Below are 20,431 nucleotides of genomic sequence, written 5' to 3'. Positions count from 1 at the left end.
TTGCCCGCCCGCCCGCCCGGAGGTCCTGGAGGGAGGGAAGGTTGCAGCCGGTCACCTTCTCTGCAGAACGAACGATCGGCTGCAGCCTTGCCCTCGCCGGACCAGGCGGTGATGGAGGAGGTGAGGATGGACTCGATGATGGCGGTGTAAGGGCGCACCACCATTGTCTGCGGCAGGTTGAATTGCTTCAACTGCCGGAGCACATCCTCCGTTGGGCCTCCTTGATGAGGAAGCTGACGTTTAGCTCCCACTTGAGGTCCTGAACAATAGTGGTGCAACTTGTCATATTTACAACTTTTTACATATATATTCGCACTCCATGCCTTTCTTGTTTACATTTGTTATATTTAATACATACTTGATAACATAATATTTCTGTTTACATTTTTTTATGTTCATTCTATATTTTAAATTCATGACAGGCGTTATCCATCTGGGATCCTTTCTACCTTTTCCACAACAAAGTGGCTCAAAGAATTTCAGAGCATTCACACTATATAAGACCTTGTTTGTGCGCCCTTTTTTTTTGGTTTGTTTTCATCAGGATGGCTCCTTTTTAGTGAGGCAGAGCTCGGGACAGGACACGCAGCAGCCCTACACACTGGTGGTGTTCTATAGGGACAAGGTGTACAACATCCCTGTGCGCTTTATCCAAACCACTCAGCAGTACGCACTCGGGCGGGAAAAGAAAGGAGAGGAGGTACCACACTTTGCATTGGCCAATTTTTTTTTTTTTTCCCCCCAAATGTATGTTAAGAACATTAGATGTTATTTATGAAACCTCTGGACCACAGACCAAAATAAAAAAAATAAAAATGCATTTAAATTGACTACTTTAGTTGCTGAATTTAGATAATTTTGACAATCTTAAAGCGATGTGGTTCTAAGACTTAACAGGATGGCATTTCCTTACAAACAACGCAGCCTTTCAAACGTTAAACCACATTTACTTTCTAATATAACTGTACTACAACTGAGCAGGCACCGATGACTAACTTCCTCCGTCCTTTCTTTCCTTCCTTAGCATTTCAGCAGCGTCTCCAGGATGATTGAGAAGCATCAATGGAATCCTCTGGTGCTGATTGACAGCCAGGGTAACACCAGGGACACCACCAAACTGTGCCACGCTGTAAAACTTTAGATCACCAAACATCAGTCTAGTCTGCAAAGCGAAGAGGGTCCGCGCTGCACCTTGCAGACGCCCGAAAGAGCCTTCTTGAAGAATTCTTCATATACTGTATATATGGTGCATGTCAAAATGAAATGGGCCACACTATGGGCAAAACCTTTCTCCATATCTATAAACGCACGACCAGACATATACTACTTAAGTAATAGGTGCTTAGCCAGCTTATGTTCTGTTTTATTTATACAATGAGTACTTCCAGTTCAGCATCACATGTACAAAAGCTAATAGCGGCATAAAAAAAATAGGAACAAAACAGTGTCAAATAAAATTTGTGGTTATTCTACGAAGCAGGATTAGGTTGTTAGTCGGCTATGATTCGTAGCCCCTTTCACACCATCATCCAACACCGCCGTGCAACCAGGCTCACCATCCTTCCACCATCCAATCTTGCTTCATATTCTGCCTCCGTAGGATCGCACACAGTACTCATTTACATTTTCTCATACAGTATTTGTCATTTTATCTTGAGAACTTTTCAAATAACATTAAATAAATGCACAAGTAGAAGGTTATCCATAGATGTAGTGTTACAATAACAATGAAAAGCAAGTTTGAATAAATGGTTTCCTGCAAAATAAAGCAAATATTGAACAGTTACATTTTTATACATAAAGATTTGCTTGTTTTAAATGACTGTGCAACATCAATGAAAAACAGATTGCCAACATGAATTGACAAACTATTTTAATGTATTATCTGTTGTCGAAAATGTAATGCTTATCATATTCTTATGCCAATTCTATGCATATAAAAAGATACTAGGCACTTGGTGAACAAATATTCTCTGGTAAATATTTTACAGTACCTATAGTCTGACTTAATTTACAATTATAAATCATTTTATCCCCCTTCCTAAACTACAAAAATATATGTATATTTACAAAAATGTGAGATAATTATCTTCAAAGAGAGCACCAATTAAGCTGGGCTCCATGCATGGTTTAGGTTAAATTTGTCCGATGGTCCTGGGCTGAAAGACAAGCCGCAATTCCCTCGTCCTGGATACAGAGTGATTATGGCTACAGTACATCAGGAAAGGTGGAGCAGCAGTAGGACATAGACAGAGATTGTCATAAGCAGACGCCTCATAAAGTAAGGTCATTGGAAATACAAATAATCCCCTCATAGTGCAATTAAAAAAAACAAACAAAAAAAAAAGAAAAGACTAATTTCAAGTCACAAATAAAGGAATTTCAGAGAAGAAATCGTGCTCAGGACCCACTGGTGTTTAGAGGAAATGTTTGGGGAATTTGTCCCTTTTTATATTAACCTCATGTACTAAGTAGGTGGGCTTCATCCCTGCAGCAGTCCAGCTTATTCCTCATATCGGGTGTATGGCTCCATCGCCCCATCGGGAGTCCACAATGTTCATTTCAGGCAAAGCCAACATGATGCACATCAGTCGGACCTTTAGAAGGTATTTGGAAAAACAAGCAAAAAAAACCGAATCATTGCTACATTTCCTGTTTACTGGCACGACTTCCATTGCTATGCCGTTGTGGAGCAATGCCTAATGCATCACCTGTAGGGTGTCGTGAAAGGTCCATGTTACAGAAAGTCAGAAACATTAGCTAAAGAAATAACAAATGTGTGACTTTGAACTCGAGGAAGAATTCAAATTATCTGACGCAGAAATTATATACAAAATGGAATCTGTTGAGGGAGTTTCTGCGCGGAAAGCAGCTTGTGGATTTGAACCCCGTGATGAGGGGGATGGGAGCACCGTGTCCAGTATAGAGAAAAGGCTGCGAGAATGAAACCTGCCCATGTACTGCATGAGCGGCGGGTATAAAAAAAGAAAAATCCTGTAAAAATCCCGAAACTTTCCTTTAAAATCCAGACAACAAAGCCAGAAATTTTGCGAGCTATTTATCGACATCCTACAGGAAAGACTGAACAGAAATTGCATTCTTTGAGTATTTTCCACAAACAGAAAGATTCTCTATTCAAACACACTTTGGAAACGACAGACGTTTTTTTAAAAATACATAGACTCCATTGGTTCCAATGGCCAATTGAGAATTATTATAAAGGCAAAACCTAAAAAAAAAAAAAAAAAAAAAATCAATCAATGTAAAAGTAAACAGCTTAATATTGACATTAACAATTAACAAATCATTTTGGTATTTCTGAGTAACTTAGGGACCATCCCCTTTCAAACACATACATATGCTAGCTACCACACTGTAGAGCCGACCCGTATATAAACTGTTTCAGATAAACTTCGGCGGTATGGCATGCATACATATTACAGTGTTCTATGAAAGACCTTGTTAGACAGTGTACTTAAGTTAAACAACTGAGTTATCGCGGAGACAAAATATAAGGGATGAGGATTTCAGCTCCCAATCACTTCAGCATCATATAATAAAAACAGAGACTGGAAGATAAGAAAAAAAAAATATATATATATATATATGCAAATTTTTAAATTTCCCTGAGTGTTTGAACCCTCCAGGAAGCCTAGCCATGATTTTCCATGCTATTCTTCTTCTAATCAGCCATTCTTAAGACATTTAAACGTGAGAATTTCATGACGGCCGTTATTGTGGGGCGCCCGTCCACGTTGCGTTCGCGCCACTCCATATCTTTCGTTATCCAGTGTAGGCGACATGTTAGGCTCACAGCTTGGCCCCCTCTAATCCATAAAAATGCCGCTGCCTGTGCACCAGCCAGGCGTCCTGTCGAAGGAACACCCTGCCACAGAACCAGCAGCGGTATTTAGTTGCCGGTTCGCCGCTACTCGAGGCCGCCCTGACGACCTGGTACTTCCTCCTGCTCGTCCTCCTCAGCCTCAGCTTCAGCGTGAACCTCTCGCGCACCGCGCTGGCCAGGCCCGCCGGCCCGCGAGGATGAGGAGGAGGAGGAGGTGTTGGGGGACTCGCGCCCTCTTCATCCGCGATGGCTTTCAACGTTCTACGTGACAGAACAACCTTCCTCACGTGTCCTCTGTGCCGATGCACCGCCTCCATGATGTTTGTCACCTCGGGGGCGTCCACGTCGGGATGATTCAGCACCACCACGGGCTGCTCGCAGAGCGGTCGCTTCACCCGTTGGCTCGGGCTCAGGGGCACCAGCTTCAGGGTCCGTTCCACGTTTCTGGGGATCCGCCGCTGACGGTGCACACCGGTCGACGCCGGCTCTTCTTGACAGCTTTGGCCGGTTTCGTCGGCCCTGTCTGAAGACGGGCAACTCCTCTGTGCCGCGTCAAAAGCAAGGCCTGGGTCCTCAGAGGGCGTCGAAGCTGGAAATTAATAAGGACATTTTTTTAAATAAACTTAAAAAAAAAAAACAAAGCCGCTTGAAAATGCCAAAAATAAATGAGAAAATGTTGCGGCGGCATTCGGTTGGGGGCCAGATTTACAACCCAGCTCAATAATCAATTTAGTGTTGAGAGTCTAGCAACACTTAAAAACAAGGAAAATGAAAAAACCACCTCCATATTCTTCAAATTACCTTAATCTATTTAGAAAACAGCTCAAAGAAAGTGACACATTTCCAGGTCATTTTTTTATATTGTTAAAGGTAAAAGACGTTAACGATAACCTTACCCTGTGGCGTGATGAAGGGTTGCACGAAATGGGCGGACGTGGCTGTATTACTCTGGTGAGAGAGCGCGTCAACTAAAACCGAGCTTGTGTCCATGTCCGACACGACACAGGCCACATCTCCTCTTGAGGATCCATGAGGGGCAGCAAAGTCCGGGTGCGGGGCATTTTCAGGGATGGTCGGCCTTGGTGACGGACACTCTAACGGGCGCGGCTCACCGGCTGAACCACCACCGGCAACTTCCGATCCAATTAACTGTGCCGACTTCTCTGTTTCATTAACGACTACTTGGTTTGCCAGTTGTGCCATCTTGAGGACTACGGGCGTATCTCCATCCTCCGCCTGATACCCTGCGAGGGCTTCAGCACACTCTGAAGACACCAAAATGTCATGGCTGAGGTCGGTACTACCTGTGCCGATCGGCCCACACGATTTTGCCAGGAATTCATCCGCAGAGTGTGGTCGGGGACTAAGTGTAATGGAGGGAGAGGTGCGGTGGGGGTCTGTCTTTGGAGCTTTGAAAATCGGTTGCGTTGCCTCTAAGTCGGTCTGGGGGTGCGTCCCGTGGGGGGGGTCCCCCGGCGCACTGGCTCCCGATGGAGAGAGGGGGCTCTGTGACATCCATTGTTTATTCTTGACTGGGTCCTTTTTCAAAAGGAGCTTCAGACCAAACCCCTCCAATCGTTTATCCATGGCCCTGGGTCTGGTCCTTCTCTTCCAGTGTCTTCGTCGCCTCCTGCGTTTGGGTCGGCCTTTTGAGGTGGATGAACAGCCGGCTTGTTTGCTCGCCAGCTTTGGCTCTTTGGAGGCGTCGGTTTCATTCACACAGGAATTCCTATTTTTTAGCTCCTCGTTTTTTCTCCCCTGTTCCTCACCATTCTGGGCTACCTTCAGTTCTTGATTCTCCCGGTTTTCTTGGGTTTGACTGCACTCTGCCGACTCTGTTTTGGCTGAGACTGAAGAGTCGTTATTGACATAGTTCTGAGCTCCCGCACAGGGGTCAAGTGCGCAGTGAGTGTTCGCGACGGCGCTTTCCGAGGGAATAGATTCCACTTTTTCTGTTGGCGTCACCCTTTTGACATAGGTGCCACCGTTCTGGGACACTTTTATCTTGTTTTTCACGGTGAGAACCGTGAGGTCTTTGCTACTGTTGGACATTATGCTGCTCTCCAGCTTTGGATGAAGGTTCATGTCTTGGGGGAAGCTCGACAATACACTCTGAAGGGCTTTGGTCCATTTCTGATTGTCCGTTTCCCCTGATGCGGTCCTCACCAAAAACTGTTGAGTCTCCTCCAACGTTCTCTCCGGGTCAGATAGGCTGCAGTATCTGTCCAAGAACTCTCTACCCGGCAGTGATAGACAGTCCTGAGACAACCATCGCATGTCCCTGACCGTGTGCTTGATTTTGGAGACTGATTCATTTGGCTTTTTTGTTACACGGTGAACCTCCTTTATATTCTGGTTGGCAGTCTGGCCACCGTGGACAGTGTTCATGTGTTTGGTGATGAGGCGCTTATTAGGTGCCTCGTATCCACAGTATGGACAATAAAAGGTGTGACCGGTCGCCTTCAAAGCAAATTGCTTGATGAGATCCATTGTGTGTACTGAAAGATCAACTTCACCCGTTTCTTCCAGGGCCATGTTATGGAGATGCATGTGCTCTAAAAACACTTGCACTTCACCCGTGGAGAATTTCTTACACATCTCACATGAGTATTTGCCATTTTGGCTGTGACACGTGGTCAGGTGTGTACAGTACTCAGAGAGCGTTCGCTGGACATTGTCATTACAAATGTTGCAGCTAGAAAAGCTGTCCATGTGGCTTAACAGATGAACCTGAAGGGAGGAGAATTCGTGTGCACTGAAAGCACAAAGGTGACAAGGAAAAACTGGCAGACTTCCTTTGTGAGCTTCCTGAAAGTGTCTCATCAGTTCTTTGGGAACACACTCCAAGTTGTCCTGGCATTGGGAGCATCTGAACCTGAGTATATTTGCGCTGTTGTTTGTCCTGTGTTGACTCTGTTGAGCCTTATGTGACATCTTTGCTGAACGCCAGTCCGTGTTTGGGCCCCACTCCTCTTCTATTTTCTTTGGTCCGGGCATATCTTGACCTTGCATTGTCGGAGGCCGACTGGTGGTCTTCCTGAGGCGAAGTCGTTTGTGCCAATCTCTATTCTTGACGGACTCATTATTCTCTCCCGAAGAAATAGAGGAACACATGTCCATCGGATCCATGGCTTTTCAAGTCTCTGAAAAGGTTTGGAGAAAAAACATACACCTTTAATATATCAAATGCAACAAAACACGTTTCAGTCAAATTAATCGACAGTTGTTGTTACTTACAACGAGGGATGTAAGGGTATGAAATTTCACAGTGCAGTATCTACCAAAATATCGTTGTATATGCTATAAGAATAAGCGACATAGAAATATCAAAATCCCACTTATTTGCAAATATTTAAGATTTTAATTCACCACAACTTAGGCTGCCACCGCGCGGTGGCAGAAAGCCGAATGTTGTAATCCATCCAGTGAGTAATTTCCCGAAGCCCCCTTCCCCCATGTTTGTTTACACCCGCTCCCATGCTCACGCAAGTCAAGCACCTTGACCTAAAATATTGACGTAAAGCAGATCCGCTACTGCTGCTGCTGTAAACAAGGATGGCGTAACGTTTCTGCTCAAGCGAGGGTGAATTAAAAGTATACATCTTCAATTTTGCGACATCAATCTATACTGTGGGCACGGCCTTACACGGAAAGGCTTATGTTTCAGAACCGACGTTGCTTGATACCGCTGTATACCTTAAAAGTGTATACGTTGCATCCCTACTTAGAACAAACATTTTTGTAAGTTAGTCCTACTCCTACGCTCCACTCCCTGCACAAGTTTCCCCGCAAATTAGGCAGTGGCCCCACCTACTGTACATGTCAAAGTTATGTCATAATATTTACAACTTGTATGAAAAGATGTAACACCACCCTTCTAGTCACAAAATGAATAATACTTTTTTTTTTAAAAGTACATAAAAAGTAACATGAGAATGAAGGAACCAGGGAGGTTAGAAAATGTTATGTTAATCTTCAGAAGATGCTTTTATCTTCTACATAGACATAGACACAAGAACCTTACCACTGTTGTTGAGTTAGTGTGTCTTTTTCCAACAATGATGGAAAGATTCACATTAAAATGACATTCTCCTTCATAACCTATGTCGTAAAAGCGTTTCTGGAAAAAGAGTATTTTGCTATGATTTGAATAACAAAACCAGAGGGAATAACAGGTTTTCAATGATCATTTCTATTGTTTGTTTGTTTTTTTCCAAGCACTTCTGTACAAAATGGGCTATTTTCAAGGTATTCCAGTAATTATACATGTATTTCTGAGGGCAAAATTCAAGCACTACAACAAGGACCTGGCAAGAGGTTTGGACAATCGAGGTGAAACAATAAGCCGGTGTGAGCCGGAGAGTTCAATGTGATACTCTATGAAGACCATTTAAGACATGTTCTTTGGACAAATCATCTCTTATTCCATTAAAGGTACTGCAGGTAAGCATTAGATACAGTATCTGGTGGAGAGCCTATGAAGTAGAAATAGGGAAGGTTATAAACGAGATAACTGTAGTAGGTCAGATAACGTAAGAGAGGAACTGGAATAAATCTATCATCTATCTTTCCATCCATGCATGCACGCATCTATCGATCCATCTCTCCATCCATCCATCTTTCCATCCATGCATGCACCCACCCATCTATCAATCTATCTATCTATCCACCTATCCATCTTATATCCATCTATCTATCCATCGATCCATCTATCAATCTTTCTATCCAGCTATCGAACCATCCCATCCATCCTTAGATCTATCTATCTCTCCATCCATTCATCCATCTGTCCATCTATCATCCACCCATCTACACACAGAGCTTCAGACAAGCAAGTATTAGGTTTACTTGTCGGTTTGTAGGGTTTTATAGCAAAATGTTGACTCTGATGCAGAAGAACTTGACTCATTGACAAAAAAATAACAATATATGGACAAAAAAAATCGGATCAGAATATTTGTTGAAATTTAAACCGCAGAAATGCACATTTCATACTAATAATGACAATGGACTCGTGTTTTTTTTTTTTAAAGACACTTGTTACACCCTGATAAAAGTCAGATATAGCTGAAGCACCAGGTATGGTCATCGGCCAGAAACCACCTGTTCACACACTCCCGCAGAAAGGACGAGGCGCTGCGCGGTCACAATCCAAAGTTCCAACTTTGTCGAAACCAAAACCGAAGAAATATGAAAGAAAAGAAAAATGTAGTTTTTCCCTCATCGAGTTTGGTGCGCGCATCCATTTGGCTTGACCACAACAAAGTGATGAGACTGTCCGTGGAACGGTAGACGAATGCCCCGGGGATATGTTCTTTAAAGCGCTGTAAGAGTTGGTCGCAGAACGCACTTAAATCATCTTCCAACCGGGGGAAGTGTGTATTTTCGTCTCGAAGCCGCACTTCTGCTTGACCGATCAACGTTGTTTGAATTAACATGACGCACGGACGCTCGCGGAGACGGAGTAAATAATAGAAGGGGGGAAAAAAAAAAAAGCTCCGAAAGAAGTTAAGTTTGACTTCTCGGGCTTGCACCGAGTTGCCCCTGCAGAGATACGCAGTAAGCGATGGAAATTAACACAAAGAAAAGTCCAGTATTCACACAGTTCAGTCGGTTTTACCTTTCTTTTGTGGAGAGCTTGACAGCTCAACGAAGGGCGGCCATGATGGTTCCATCCGGGGACTTTACAGTCCCTGAGCTCTTTAGCTTGTAGCTAATTTAGCCTTTAGCTCCTTTTTAGCTTTTAGCCTGGCTACCTCCGAAGAGTACACCAGTGCCATCTGCATTACAGGCCCCGAAAAAAAACGTAGTTTTACAAACAATTAAAAATGGGGTTACATAGCAAGAACAATGTGTTTACTATTCGCCATGATAGTGAATACAAAAGGCGAAATATAATTGTTGAAAGTGGTTTATAAAGAGTGTTATGGCGACGGTGGAACGGTGTGGCTGGAGTTTCCAAACTGCGGTCCTCGGCCACTCTAGGGGCCTTCAAATGAATTGCCGAGGGTCCGCGGCAAAATTATTATTATTATTATTATTATTATTATTATTATTATACAGTCATAATAATAATAACAACAACAACCTTTATTTTTACAGCACCTTTGACACGCAACTCAAAGTGCTTCACATTAATTACATTTAGTCATTTAGCAGACGCTAAATTATCCAAAGCGACTTACAAGGGAGAATAACATTCAAGCTACATTGCGACAGAGACATTAGTGTAACAATAAATACCGCTAAGTCGTGCTAAGTAATTGCAATTGTAATTGTAAGCTACTTAATAGAAGGCAATCAAAAGCAACGATAAATAAAAATCGAACTATTATATACTTGATTCAGATTTGGGTCATCACTTTCGACCTTGAAGGGCCTGCCTCACGAATTATTTTCAAACATTATGCCTATTGACTTATTGGTCTCATATTGTTAAGTCTTGAACTAGTCGAACCAAAATTGTCGAATAATTCTCCAAATAATCCTCACAATGGCTGCGGGCCCTCGTCACTGGATAAAAGAGAGCATTATTGTGAGAGCCTATTATTTATTTATCTGTTATTTCTGCTGAAATCAAAATATCGGTTGGAGGGCAAGTCATAAAAACTCAACGTTCCTGGGTCGACCTGGAGAGAGAAAGAGAGATAGATAGATAGATAGATAGATAGATAGATAGATAGATAGATAGATAGATAGATAGATAGATAGATAGATAGATAGATAGATAGATAGATAGATAGATAGATAGATAGACAGATAAATAGATAGATAGATAGATAGATAGAACAATAGATAGATAGATAGATAGATAGATAGATAGATAGATAGATAGATAGATAGATAGATAGATAAATAGATAGATAGATAGATAGATAGATAGATAGATAGATAGATAGATAGATAGATAGACAGATAAATAGATAGATAGATAGATAGATAGATAGATAGATAGATAGATAGATAGATAGACAGATAAATAGATAGATAGATAGATAGATAGATAGATAGATAGATAGATACATAGATAGATAGATAGATAGATAGATAGATAGATAGATAGATAGATAGATAGATAGATAGATAGATGGATAGACAGATAAATAGATAGATAGATAGATAGATAGATAGATAGATAGATAGATAGATAGATAGATAGATAGATAGATAGATAGATAGATAGATAAATAGATAGATAGATAGATAGATAGATAGATAGATAGATAGATAGATAGATAGATAGATAGATAGATAGATAGACAGATAAATAGATAGATAGATAGATAGATAGATAGATAGATAGATAGATAGATAGATAGATAGATAGACAGATAAATAGATAGATAGATAGATAGATAGATAGATAGATAGATAGATAGATAGATAGATAGATAGATAGATAGATAGATAGATAGATAGATAGATAGATGGATAGACAGATAAATAGATAGATAGATAGATAGATAGATAGATAGATAGATAGATAGATAGATAGATAGATAGATAGGGTCAACATCGACTGAAAAAAATAATTAATAATCAATGAGAACGTGAAGTACAGAAGAAACGTAATCACTTATTATAACGACAACAAACGGTGACGTAATAATCCAGTGGCACTCGTCGACCATGTGTCTATGTGTCCCTATCAGTGATTGGCTGTTCACGGTCGTTGTAACCCCACTTGTGATTGGCCGTGGCCCGGCTTTCGCTCTCCTTCTTCCTGTGTCGCTCGGGAGCACCTAGCGGTGTTCGTTCGCAGCGCTCGTGGTAACGAACGGGAGAATGCGGCCGCCGCTGCTTTCGAACTAGCGCTTGCCCACGGTGACGCTGCCCGACCTGCAACCGCGTGGCTTTATGTGCGAGCTGCGGGTGAGTCCGGGGTGCTTCGGGGTTGACTTTCTCCGTGAATCCACTGAGTAACTGGATGAATGAATGACACGGGTTCCGCTCGCCAACCGGCCTGGGGGGGCGGTGGTGGTCGTGGTCACCGCCGCTTATTTATTGAAGTTGTTTTTTTTGTTGTTGTTTTTTTTTTCTTCATATTTCATCATTTCGTCATAATTGACGTTTTGACAAATCAACTGAATTGAGCTTACCACTCGTTCCTTCAGAAGGGTTCTCTTAAATGGAGCTGGGCGACCAGTGGTGGAAAGGACAGCTGGCTGCAGACATCTACCAGGCACTACGGTACAAAGTAAGCACATCCAAATATTTACTTTATTGACCCCCTGAGGGAGACTGCGGTGTTTTCAGCAGCTCACTGCACCTCAAAACAATGGGCAATAACAATGAAGTTATAAGGATAGCAAATAGAAAACGAACACACTAAACCTTACAATTTACAATTCCAATAAACTGCTGTATCAAACTGGTACGTTTAGCTGCTTAGTGGGACCAAGTCAACCCTCGTTCCACCACTCCACACTCATTGTGTGAGCCCCTAGAGCTGGTTGCAGAGAGAGGGATGTCTCACAAGCTGCTCAGCATAATGGACAACACTGCACACCCCCTCCCTACACAACCTACTGGTCACACAACAGGGTGTCTTCAGCCAGAGGCTCCTTGAGCCACGCTGCCATAAGGACCATTACAGGAGGTCATCCCTGCCCACCGCAATAACCACCGACAATGACTCCCTTCTGTGCCAGGGGAGCAAACTCCTCCTCTGAATGGCAATGCACAAGGCACAATTTTACTTCACATTTAACTTCCACTTTTAAGCTTTACCTTTCACTAAGTTAAATAATATTTTATTCTGTTTATTTTTATACGGTACAGTAGTTATTTTATATGTATATGCACATGTATGTATAGATAGATAGATAGATAGATAGATAGATAGATAGATAGATAGATTGAGAAACATGTGTTTTTGTGAATTATGTGTGTTCTGTCATGTATGTCAGTGCTGCTGCAACCCTGGAATTTCCCTTGGGGGATTAATAAAGTATCTTTATCTTATCATTAACAGGAGCTCAAACTGCCTTCCTACAAAGGACAGTCCCCTCAGCTGAATCTGAGGAGATACTTTGCAGACCTCATCGCCGTCGTCAGCAACCGCTTTAGGCTCTGTCCTGCAGCCCGACACCTTGCCGTCTACTTGCTGGATCTCTTCATGGACCGCTATGATATCACAGTCCAGCAGCTCCACATGGTCTCCTTGTCATGCCTGCTTTTGGCCAGTAAGATCCCCCACTGTTCTTTCCACTACTGTATGTGCATGATTTCAGGAAAGCTCCATCCACTATCATATACAGTAGCAGGGGGAGTCCAGAGGTATGCGGTCCATGGGGCCAGATTTGGTTCACAGAGGGGTCCATTCTGTCCCAGGGGATAAATCAGGGAGAAGAAAAGAAAAATGTACGGTTTTCATTCAAATATTCACATTTACTTATGTGTGAAATAATATAGATCCAGCTGAATCAATTGTATGTTAGTTTATCTCTATCTCTATGATATTATGCACACAAACTTGTGCATAGAATTAAATTAAAAACTTAAAATGTAACACTTGGTAGTTAAAGCAGAGACGTGAGAGCAAAAAAAAAAGATTGGAGGCCTGGTTGGACAGGCCTCCAATCTGTTTGTGACATAAAGTAACCCGGCCCGGGTGACATCCCTGCACTATCGTCAAAAATTGACTTATGTAGTGTTTCCTTTCTATTGCGTCATTAAACCACCATTTGTGCCCACTGTAGGTAAGTTTGAAGAGAGAGAAGACAAAGTACCCAAGCTGGAGACGTTGAATAGCCTGGGCTGCATGAGTTCCATGAACCTGGTGCTGACCAAGCAGGGCTTGTTGCACATGGAGCTGCTCCTATTGGAGACCTTCCAGTGGAACCTGTACCTCCCCACCGCTGCTCATTTCATAGACTACTACCTGTCCATTGCTGTCCACGAGGGAGACCTCCATGACGGTTGGCCCATTGGCTGCCAGGAGAAGACCAAGCTTTACATGGCCAAGTATGCGGATTACTTCCTGGAGGTCTCGTTACAAGGTATGATGTGTTTTCCACACTCTGTGATGTTAAAAGAAGAAGTTTAACCCTTGAGCAGATGCATTAGGCTATCACAGTGACCATGGATATGAATGTCATACATCTCAGCTGCTGCAGTGCTGTTTTCTTGTGGCAGAGTGTGATGGGGCTAATGTTTCATTTTCTAGATCATGTCTTCCTGTGTTTTGCACCATCACTGGTGGCTGCTGCATGTGTAGCCTCCTCCCGCCTTATTCTACACCTGTCCCCGACGTGGCCACCCCGACTGCAGCGCCTGACAGCTTACACATGGGAGAACCTGGTCCCCTGTGCTGAGAAACTCCTCATGTGAGTGTCAGATTACACCATACCACAGCCATTAGGGAGAACTATAGCCCTCCAGCTTAATAAATATACAGGAATATACACTACTCACAAAAAGTTAGGGATATTTGGATTTCGGGTGAAATTTATGGAAAATGTTAAAAGTTCAGGCTACAGTGATATTATATCATGAAAGTAGGGCATTTAAGTAGAAGCATGCAATGGTGATTCCCTCATCTCAAACAATTTATTGAAACAAAAGCCAACAAGAGCGGTGGGTAAACCATCATGTGCCCTTGAGCATCAATTACAGCTTGACAACAACGTCTCATGCTGTTCACAAGTCGACTTATTGTCTGCTGAGGCCTGGCACCCCACTCTTCTTGAAGGGCAGCCCTCAGGTCATTGAGGTTCTGGGGTACAGAGTTACGAGCCTCTAAACGGCGACTCAGCTGATCCCATAGGTTTTCTATGGGATTCAGGTCTGAAGAAAGTGCAGGCAACTCCATTTGAGGTACCCCAGTCTCCAGCAGCGGTTCCCTAATGATGCGACCTTGATGAGCTGGAGCATTGTCGTCCATGAAGATGAAATTAGGCCTGTGTTGTTCATGCAGGGGCACAATGACTGGATTAATGATGTTATTCAGGTAGTATGGGCTTGTCACTGTACCATTCACAAAGTGTAGGGCAGTTCTGTATTGACTAGACACACCTGCCCACACTGTAACACCACCACCACCAAAGGCTCTTCTGGTGACAACAGTGGCTGATGCTTAGCGCGCTCCTTGACGTCTCCAACATCATTGGCGGCCATCATTTGAATCGACTTTCATCAGAGAACAGCACTGAGGCCACTGGTCCCTCGTCCAGCATAAATTCTCCCTGGCCCGTGCAAGACGATGATGGCTGTGCCTGGTGGTGTGGTCAGGTACCCTTGCAGGTCGTCTAGCACGCAGACCACGCTGATGTAAACGGTTTTGAATGGTCTGACGTGACACTTGGTGCCTCTCACCTCCCTTAAATGTGCCTGGAGTTGAGTGGCATCATCATCTGGTTCTGCAGGGCCCTGTTCGGAATGAAGGAGTCATCAGTGTGGGATGTGGCCAAAGGACGTCCACTTCTATGCCTTTCTGTGACTCTTCCAGTCTCTGTATCTCTGTTGCAACCTGCTGACACTCTAAGCTCAGTGGCCACTTCCCTCTGAGAACATCCTGTTTGAAGCCTCACAATGGCGAGGTCCTGTTGATCAGTTATTAGGTGTCGTCTTGGTCTCATGATGTCAACATGTGAACAGCATGATGAAGAGGACTGTTTAGATACCAATTCTAATTGAACCAGGAAATGTATTGATCTATTCATGGATCATACATCTGTTGTGAATTTTGCTGTTCAGCTCCTTGTTAGAGAACAGCAAGTTGTGCAAAAAGTACTGAAACATTGAACAGTTGGACATGTGCATTCAAAAGTTTAGAGAAGGTCAAATTAAGTTCACCTGTAAAGGTTATAGTGCATTTTAGGTTCATCCTGAAATTTCACCTGAAAGCCGAATATCCCTAACTTTTTGTGAGTAGTGTATGATGCGGTAAGACAATGTCAGTTCACAGTTCATAAAAATTAGGGCTGTTTCGGCATTTCGAAATGCGAATAAAATTAATTTCTTTGAAGAAAGTCAAAAATAGCACAAAGGCGTGCAGCAACCCTTTGGCATTTTAGGAGTGTTTGAATATGCAACGTTTGTGTGGAAATCAAATGCAGCAAAACATATTGCTGTAACTTGGTGTTAATCGGAAACTACGGTAACAGGTATGGACGTTCATGTCCTTGACAAATGTATCAACATACAATTAAAACCCTATGAGAGTGCTGCACAATCAAAAATTGAAATGAAAGGTTTTAAATGGTGCTCTTGGATGGCAGGGAGTTAGCTCAACCAAAAACATTGACAATGGCCTATTTTGTACATTAGAGAAGAAATGTTAAGAACAAGCCATTCTCAAAGTCATTACCAGGGCACAACTTTTGTGGTAGAGAAATATTGAGCCTTTATTTAGTTTGCATTTCAGATTACATGTCTTCATCAAGAAATACCCACTACTGTTAGTACTGGTTTTTAAAGGAAGCACATACACGCCATGAGGTGCAAACAGCCATTAATCACAGTGCATTATGGGTATTGTAGCATCAAAGTCACAACAGACCACAATAGATTGTATAATATACATAAAACACAACATTTTACGATAAGTGACAAAGTCTTTGTCCTCATTGAGGCCAGGAGGAACAGTGGAAAATCCAATTCAATCCCCAATTCAATTTCCAAATTATTTTGAGAGTGTCTTGTTACTGGGAGCAGTGCTTGCACTACTGCCTCGCGGGAAGAAGGTTCTGGGTTTGTGCTGGTTCTAGGTTTGTGTACTGTGCTCTTTGGGTTCTCTAATCTCCCAATTCGGCGCCTTCCTGTGTGGCATTTGCATGTTCTCCCGGTGCTCCCATGGGGTTTCCTCCATATAACATCTGTGAGGAACTCCACCAGAAACATAAACAAGATCGTCAACTGACCAGCGATGGATGTTTGGAATTGGTCCCAAGATTAGCATGAAGATAATTTCATTTGAGTTTTTTTCATGGTTATCCCGAGTACATCACAGCATTTATCAATGTGCAGTGCAATGCATGGACAAGAGAATCATTTTATACTTTCCTTTATTTTTGGACATAACGGGGAATTTTTTTTTCCTCAGGGCACATGACAGTGACGTCAAAGACGCCGGCGGCCAGAAGTGCCCGCAGCCCAGCCAGCAGCAGCAGTTGGGCCACACTGCGTACCACAGTTCAGGTCCCACAGCCACTGTGGCCCAGTACCTGCAACGGCCCAGCATGAAGTACCCCCAGCAGGCGCTGCAGCCCATCATGGCTCCCAGCCACAGGCCGACCTCCTTCCTGAACCAGCCTGCCAGTCTGCAGGCTGCCAGTGCCCCTCCGCACAGCCACGCCCCGGCAGTCCCCGCCAACCTGGAGCCAAAGGCCAACATGGAAAACAGGGCCTACCAAGTCAATCTGCACTACACATGTGCTGCTCCGTGTTTCGACCGGTGAGGGAGAGAATCAAGAGTTTGGGGAGAGGAAAGTTTGGTAAAGCAGTGGTTTCCTCTGTAGTGACCGTTTTGAATATTGAGGTGTGATTTTAATTTTCAAAAGACTTGTATTAAGACTTGCACGTCACTTTGACCCTTGAGTTGTACACAATGTGCAATACGAATACTTATATTATATACTATATTTATGTTGACGCCTTACAAAGGTGACACAAAAGTGTCTCTTTTTTTTGTTGATTTTGATTTTGTTTTTGTTTTTTCCCACCCAGAAACTTAAGATTGAGTTATTACTAAACAAAGAATATTGTGAGTCTGGTTAAGGTTGGGTTTTGTGCCACTATATACCTATGTTGCTATCTAATTTATGCTAGAGACCAAAAGCAGTCTTGCATTTATTTAAGTGAAACTACCTCAAGACGTTTTGAATGTACGCTGCATTTCCTGAAGCCAAATATTACATTTTAATACTGTGGGAAAGTTGACTTGGCTAGAAGGAAGGGACTCATTTTGAGCAGTATTTAACTTTAGTGCAGCTTTTTTGTTGCTTGTAGAGCTCACTCAGGAATTGCAGTTTATTTTTGCCTAGAAAAGTGCAACTCTTCTGTACACAGGGTTTGTCGGTCTGTGCTCTGCACTTCTATGATGGAACTTTTTAAATAAAAAAAAAAATATGATTGTGTCACTGATCTCATCTAGTTTATTTAATATTCCGCTCTGTGTCGTTTTAAAAAAGTGTGACTGAGAAGATAACACTATTAATCGCCAGGGGGTAAATTAGGGGAGCGAGGTCTAATCAGCCGAAATGGGTAAAAAGATGTGATGAATGCATATGCGGGTTTTGACAAGTGTCCTGGAACATGATCTCTTGAAGAGAGCGGGAACCCTGTCTGTCACGGGGGTCTGGTGTAGATATATTTACATTTGAAAAGTCCTTTTTATAAAAGTATGCTTACATCGTGTCACACCTCTACTGTAGCTGATATGAGTTCTGGGTGGGTAGGAGTGTCATTACTGGGATGGCTGAAAACATGTATGAAAATAGTCCACCCCAATATAGAAACAGGCTGAGCAACCAGAAGATCACCCATCGTCTTTCTCAGATTTTGTACGTCCACAGGGCTGTAATCGGTCTTTATAGGGCAGTGCACGTCACATTTCCGATTGGAGTTTCCATCCCTGAGGTTTTGCGGTAAGTATGAACTGTTTTCTTTGGTGAAAAAGAATGCTGAGTCCACCAGCAACATATAAATGTACTATATAATTAAACAAAACATTAATACAATTGGGGAATTGCACTATGCTTTCAATCATTGCATGCATTGCATTTCTCAGTTTTGTTTAAGCATAAAATGCTGACATGAAGAGGTTGCAGAGCACTAGAGCCACACTTTGCTACATGCTGGAGGTAACCTCAAAGGTGCTAAAAATGTTTTTTTTATATTTGGCCTGTCTAAAATGTATTTTTATCCAAACCGAAATAACAGGAGGCTATGTGGTCAGACCTTACTAAAAAAGCCTATTCTGCTTAGTGAGGATGTCCTGTGGAGGAGGACGTGGTTGGAAGAGTGGCCCGGATTAGATCACCTTCAATGTTGGTAACTGTTGTGATGATGGGCTGCTTTTAAGATCATTAATTCAGCAACTGCACATACTCATTGGTGGGAAGCTAAATATGCTTGTGCATATTTCCCACCAATGAGCGCTAGACTTGAAAATAAATAAATAAAATCCACAAATTGGATGCCTCACGTCTATCTATCTGACTATCTCTGACTCTTTCCTTGTATTTTTTTTTTTTTACCTGTGCTGTCAGCATGCTGGGCATACAACACAGAGTACTTGTGCCATTGCATGTAGGACAGAGTTAGTCTGCAAGTGGAGTTCAACTTCTTTACCTGCAATGCAACTCTTTACTCATTCTTAAATCATCAAGAACTGCTGCTACAACTCTGTCCTGTGGACGACCTGTGGAATGACAAGAGCACAGTTTTTTGTTACACAGAACCACCACCAACCCCCCCTCTTTGTGAACTATCTTACTATGTATTGGTCTATAAACAACTAATCACTACTCCAAGAGGGGAGAATCACCACGGCTGAAAGAAATAACTGTAGACCCAAACAACAACATTGTGGTTAGGGGTTGGTGTGGTTTGAGCAGCCACACCTGGCCTGGATCTAGGTGATTGGGATCAGAGTGGCTGCATACCTGTTGCTCATTAGTTGGTCTAACAAGCAGCAGGTAGAACCCCCCATCCCCACACACACTCAGGAGAGGAGCCTGTGTCATGAAACATGTCTATCTGCTCCTGGGCTAATTCCAGCTGGCCAACTCTCTCCAATAAACTGGTGTCTATAGCCCGTCTTCTGTGTCTCTGTGCCCGAGGTCCCTGAACACTTTCACTTGAGTGGCGGGTGGTAGGAGAAACTGCCACCTAAACGGGGACTCTCCGGCACAGGGAAGGGACACAAAGGGGCTATCCGAAGACGCCCTGGAGCCACCAGCGGGTAAACGGGCGGCCCCTAGCACCAACCCTCTCCCGACTGGCAGCAGCAGCAGCACCCAAGGTGTCTGGTGGCGGACCCGGGGAGAAGCAGGAGCAGCAACCACCACAGGTAACCGCTGGCAGCAAGCTTCTCCGCCCAGCAGCCACTGCCGGGACCATCCAGTAGCCAGGCCACCCCTCCAAGCAGTCCCCGCAACAACCAAACCCTGCCATGGCTTCACCAACCAGCACAGCAGCCCGAGGCCCCACGCTCCGGGAGGGAGGAGGAGGCAGTCTATCTTCGCCCTGGGGAAAGGAAGCCGGTGGCCAGTGGTGCTCCGGGGACCCAGTTCATTTGTATTTTATTGTTTTTTTTACATTTGTTGGCTTCAGGTACAGGAACCCTGCATCAGAGTCTGTCCTATTCAGGTATAGCAAACCTGTTTCAGAGTCTAGTTTACACTCCTTTTTTTTTTTGTTTTTTTTTGCCTTCTGTGAGGAGGAGGCGGCGGCGGCGGCGGCGGCGGCGGCGGCGGCGGCTTCAGCCAGGTATTCTCCCTGGCCTCAGTTTGGTGTCGGGGGTATATGGTGTGGTTTGAGCAGCCACACCTGACCTGGATCTAGGTCATTTTGATCAGAGTGGCTGCCTACCTGTTGCTTGTTGGTTGGTCTAATGAGCAGCAGGTGTTTAACCTGCCCCCA

The 20,431-nt window shown here is 43.4% G+C and overlaps 2 protein-coding genes across 2 annotated transcripts in view; both read left to right on the top strand.

Annotated features, from left to right (window-relative positions):
• The window catches only part of blnk (B cell linker), a gene marked incomplete at its 5' end in the record, with an annotated part of 24,875 nt that extends 22,581 nt beyond the window's left edge, over positions 1 to 2,294 (top strand). The window contains 3 exons of the mRNA XM_080017032.1: positions 23 to 146; positions 545 to 700; positions 1,025 to 2,294. Of these exons, the coding sequence (XP_079873158.1) occupies positions 23 to 146; positions 545 to 700; positions 1,025 to 1,141 (397 nt within the window). The 3' untranslated portion in view covers positions 1,142 to 2,294. The remainder of the gene's footprint in view (positions 1 to 22; positions 147 to 544; positions 701 to 1,024) is intronic.
• Positions 2,295 to 11,972: 9,678 nt separating this feature from the next.
• On the top strand, positions 11,973 to 17,244 carry ccnj (cyclin J; the record flags this gene model as incomplete). Its single annotated transcript, XM_080016859.1, has 5 exons — positions 11,973 to 12,041; positions 12,819 to 13,029; positions 13,546 to 13,845; positions 14,013 to 14,172; positions 16,890 to 17,244. 5 exons carry the CDS (start codon positions 11,973 to 11,975, stop codon positions 17,242 to 17,244), a joined length of 1,095 nt encoding a protein of 364 aa, XP_079872985.1.
• Between the last annotated feature and the right edge of the window lie 3,187 nt (positions 17,245 to 20,431).

This window comes from Zeus faber (assembly GCF_960531495.2).
Source record: "Zeus faber genome assembly, chromosome: 16".
NCBI classification, from domain to species: domain Eukaryota; kingdom Metazoa; phylum Chordata; class Actinopteri; order Zeiformes; family Zeidae; genus Zeus; species Zeus faber.
The sequence above is the reverse complement of the archived record's forward strand: the minus strand, read 5'-3'. Positions and strand labels throughout refer to the sequence as shown.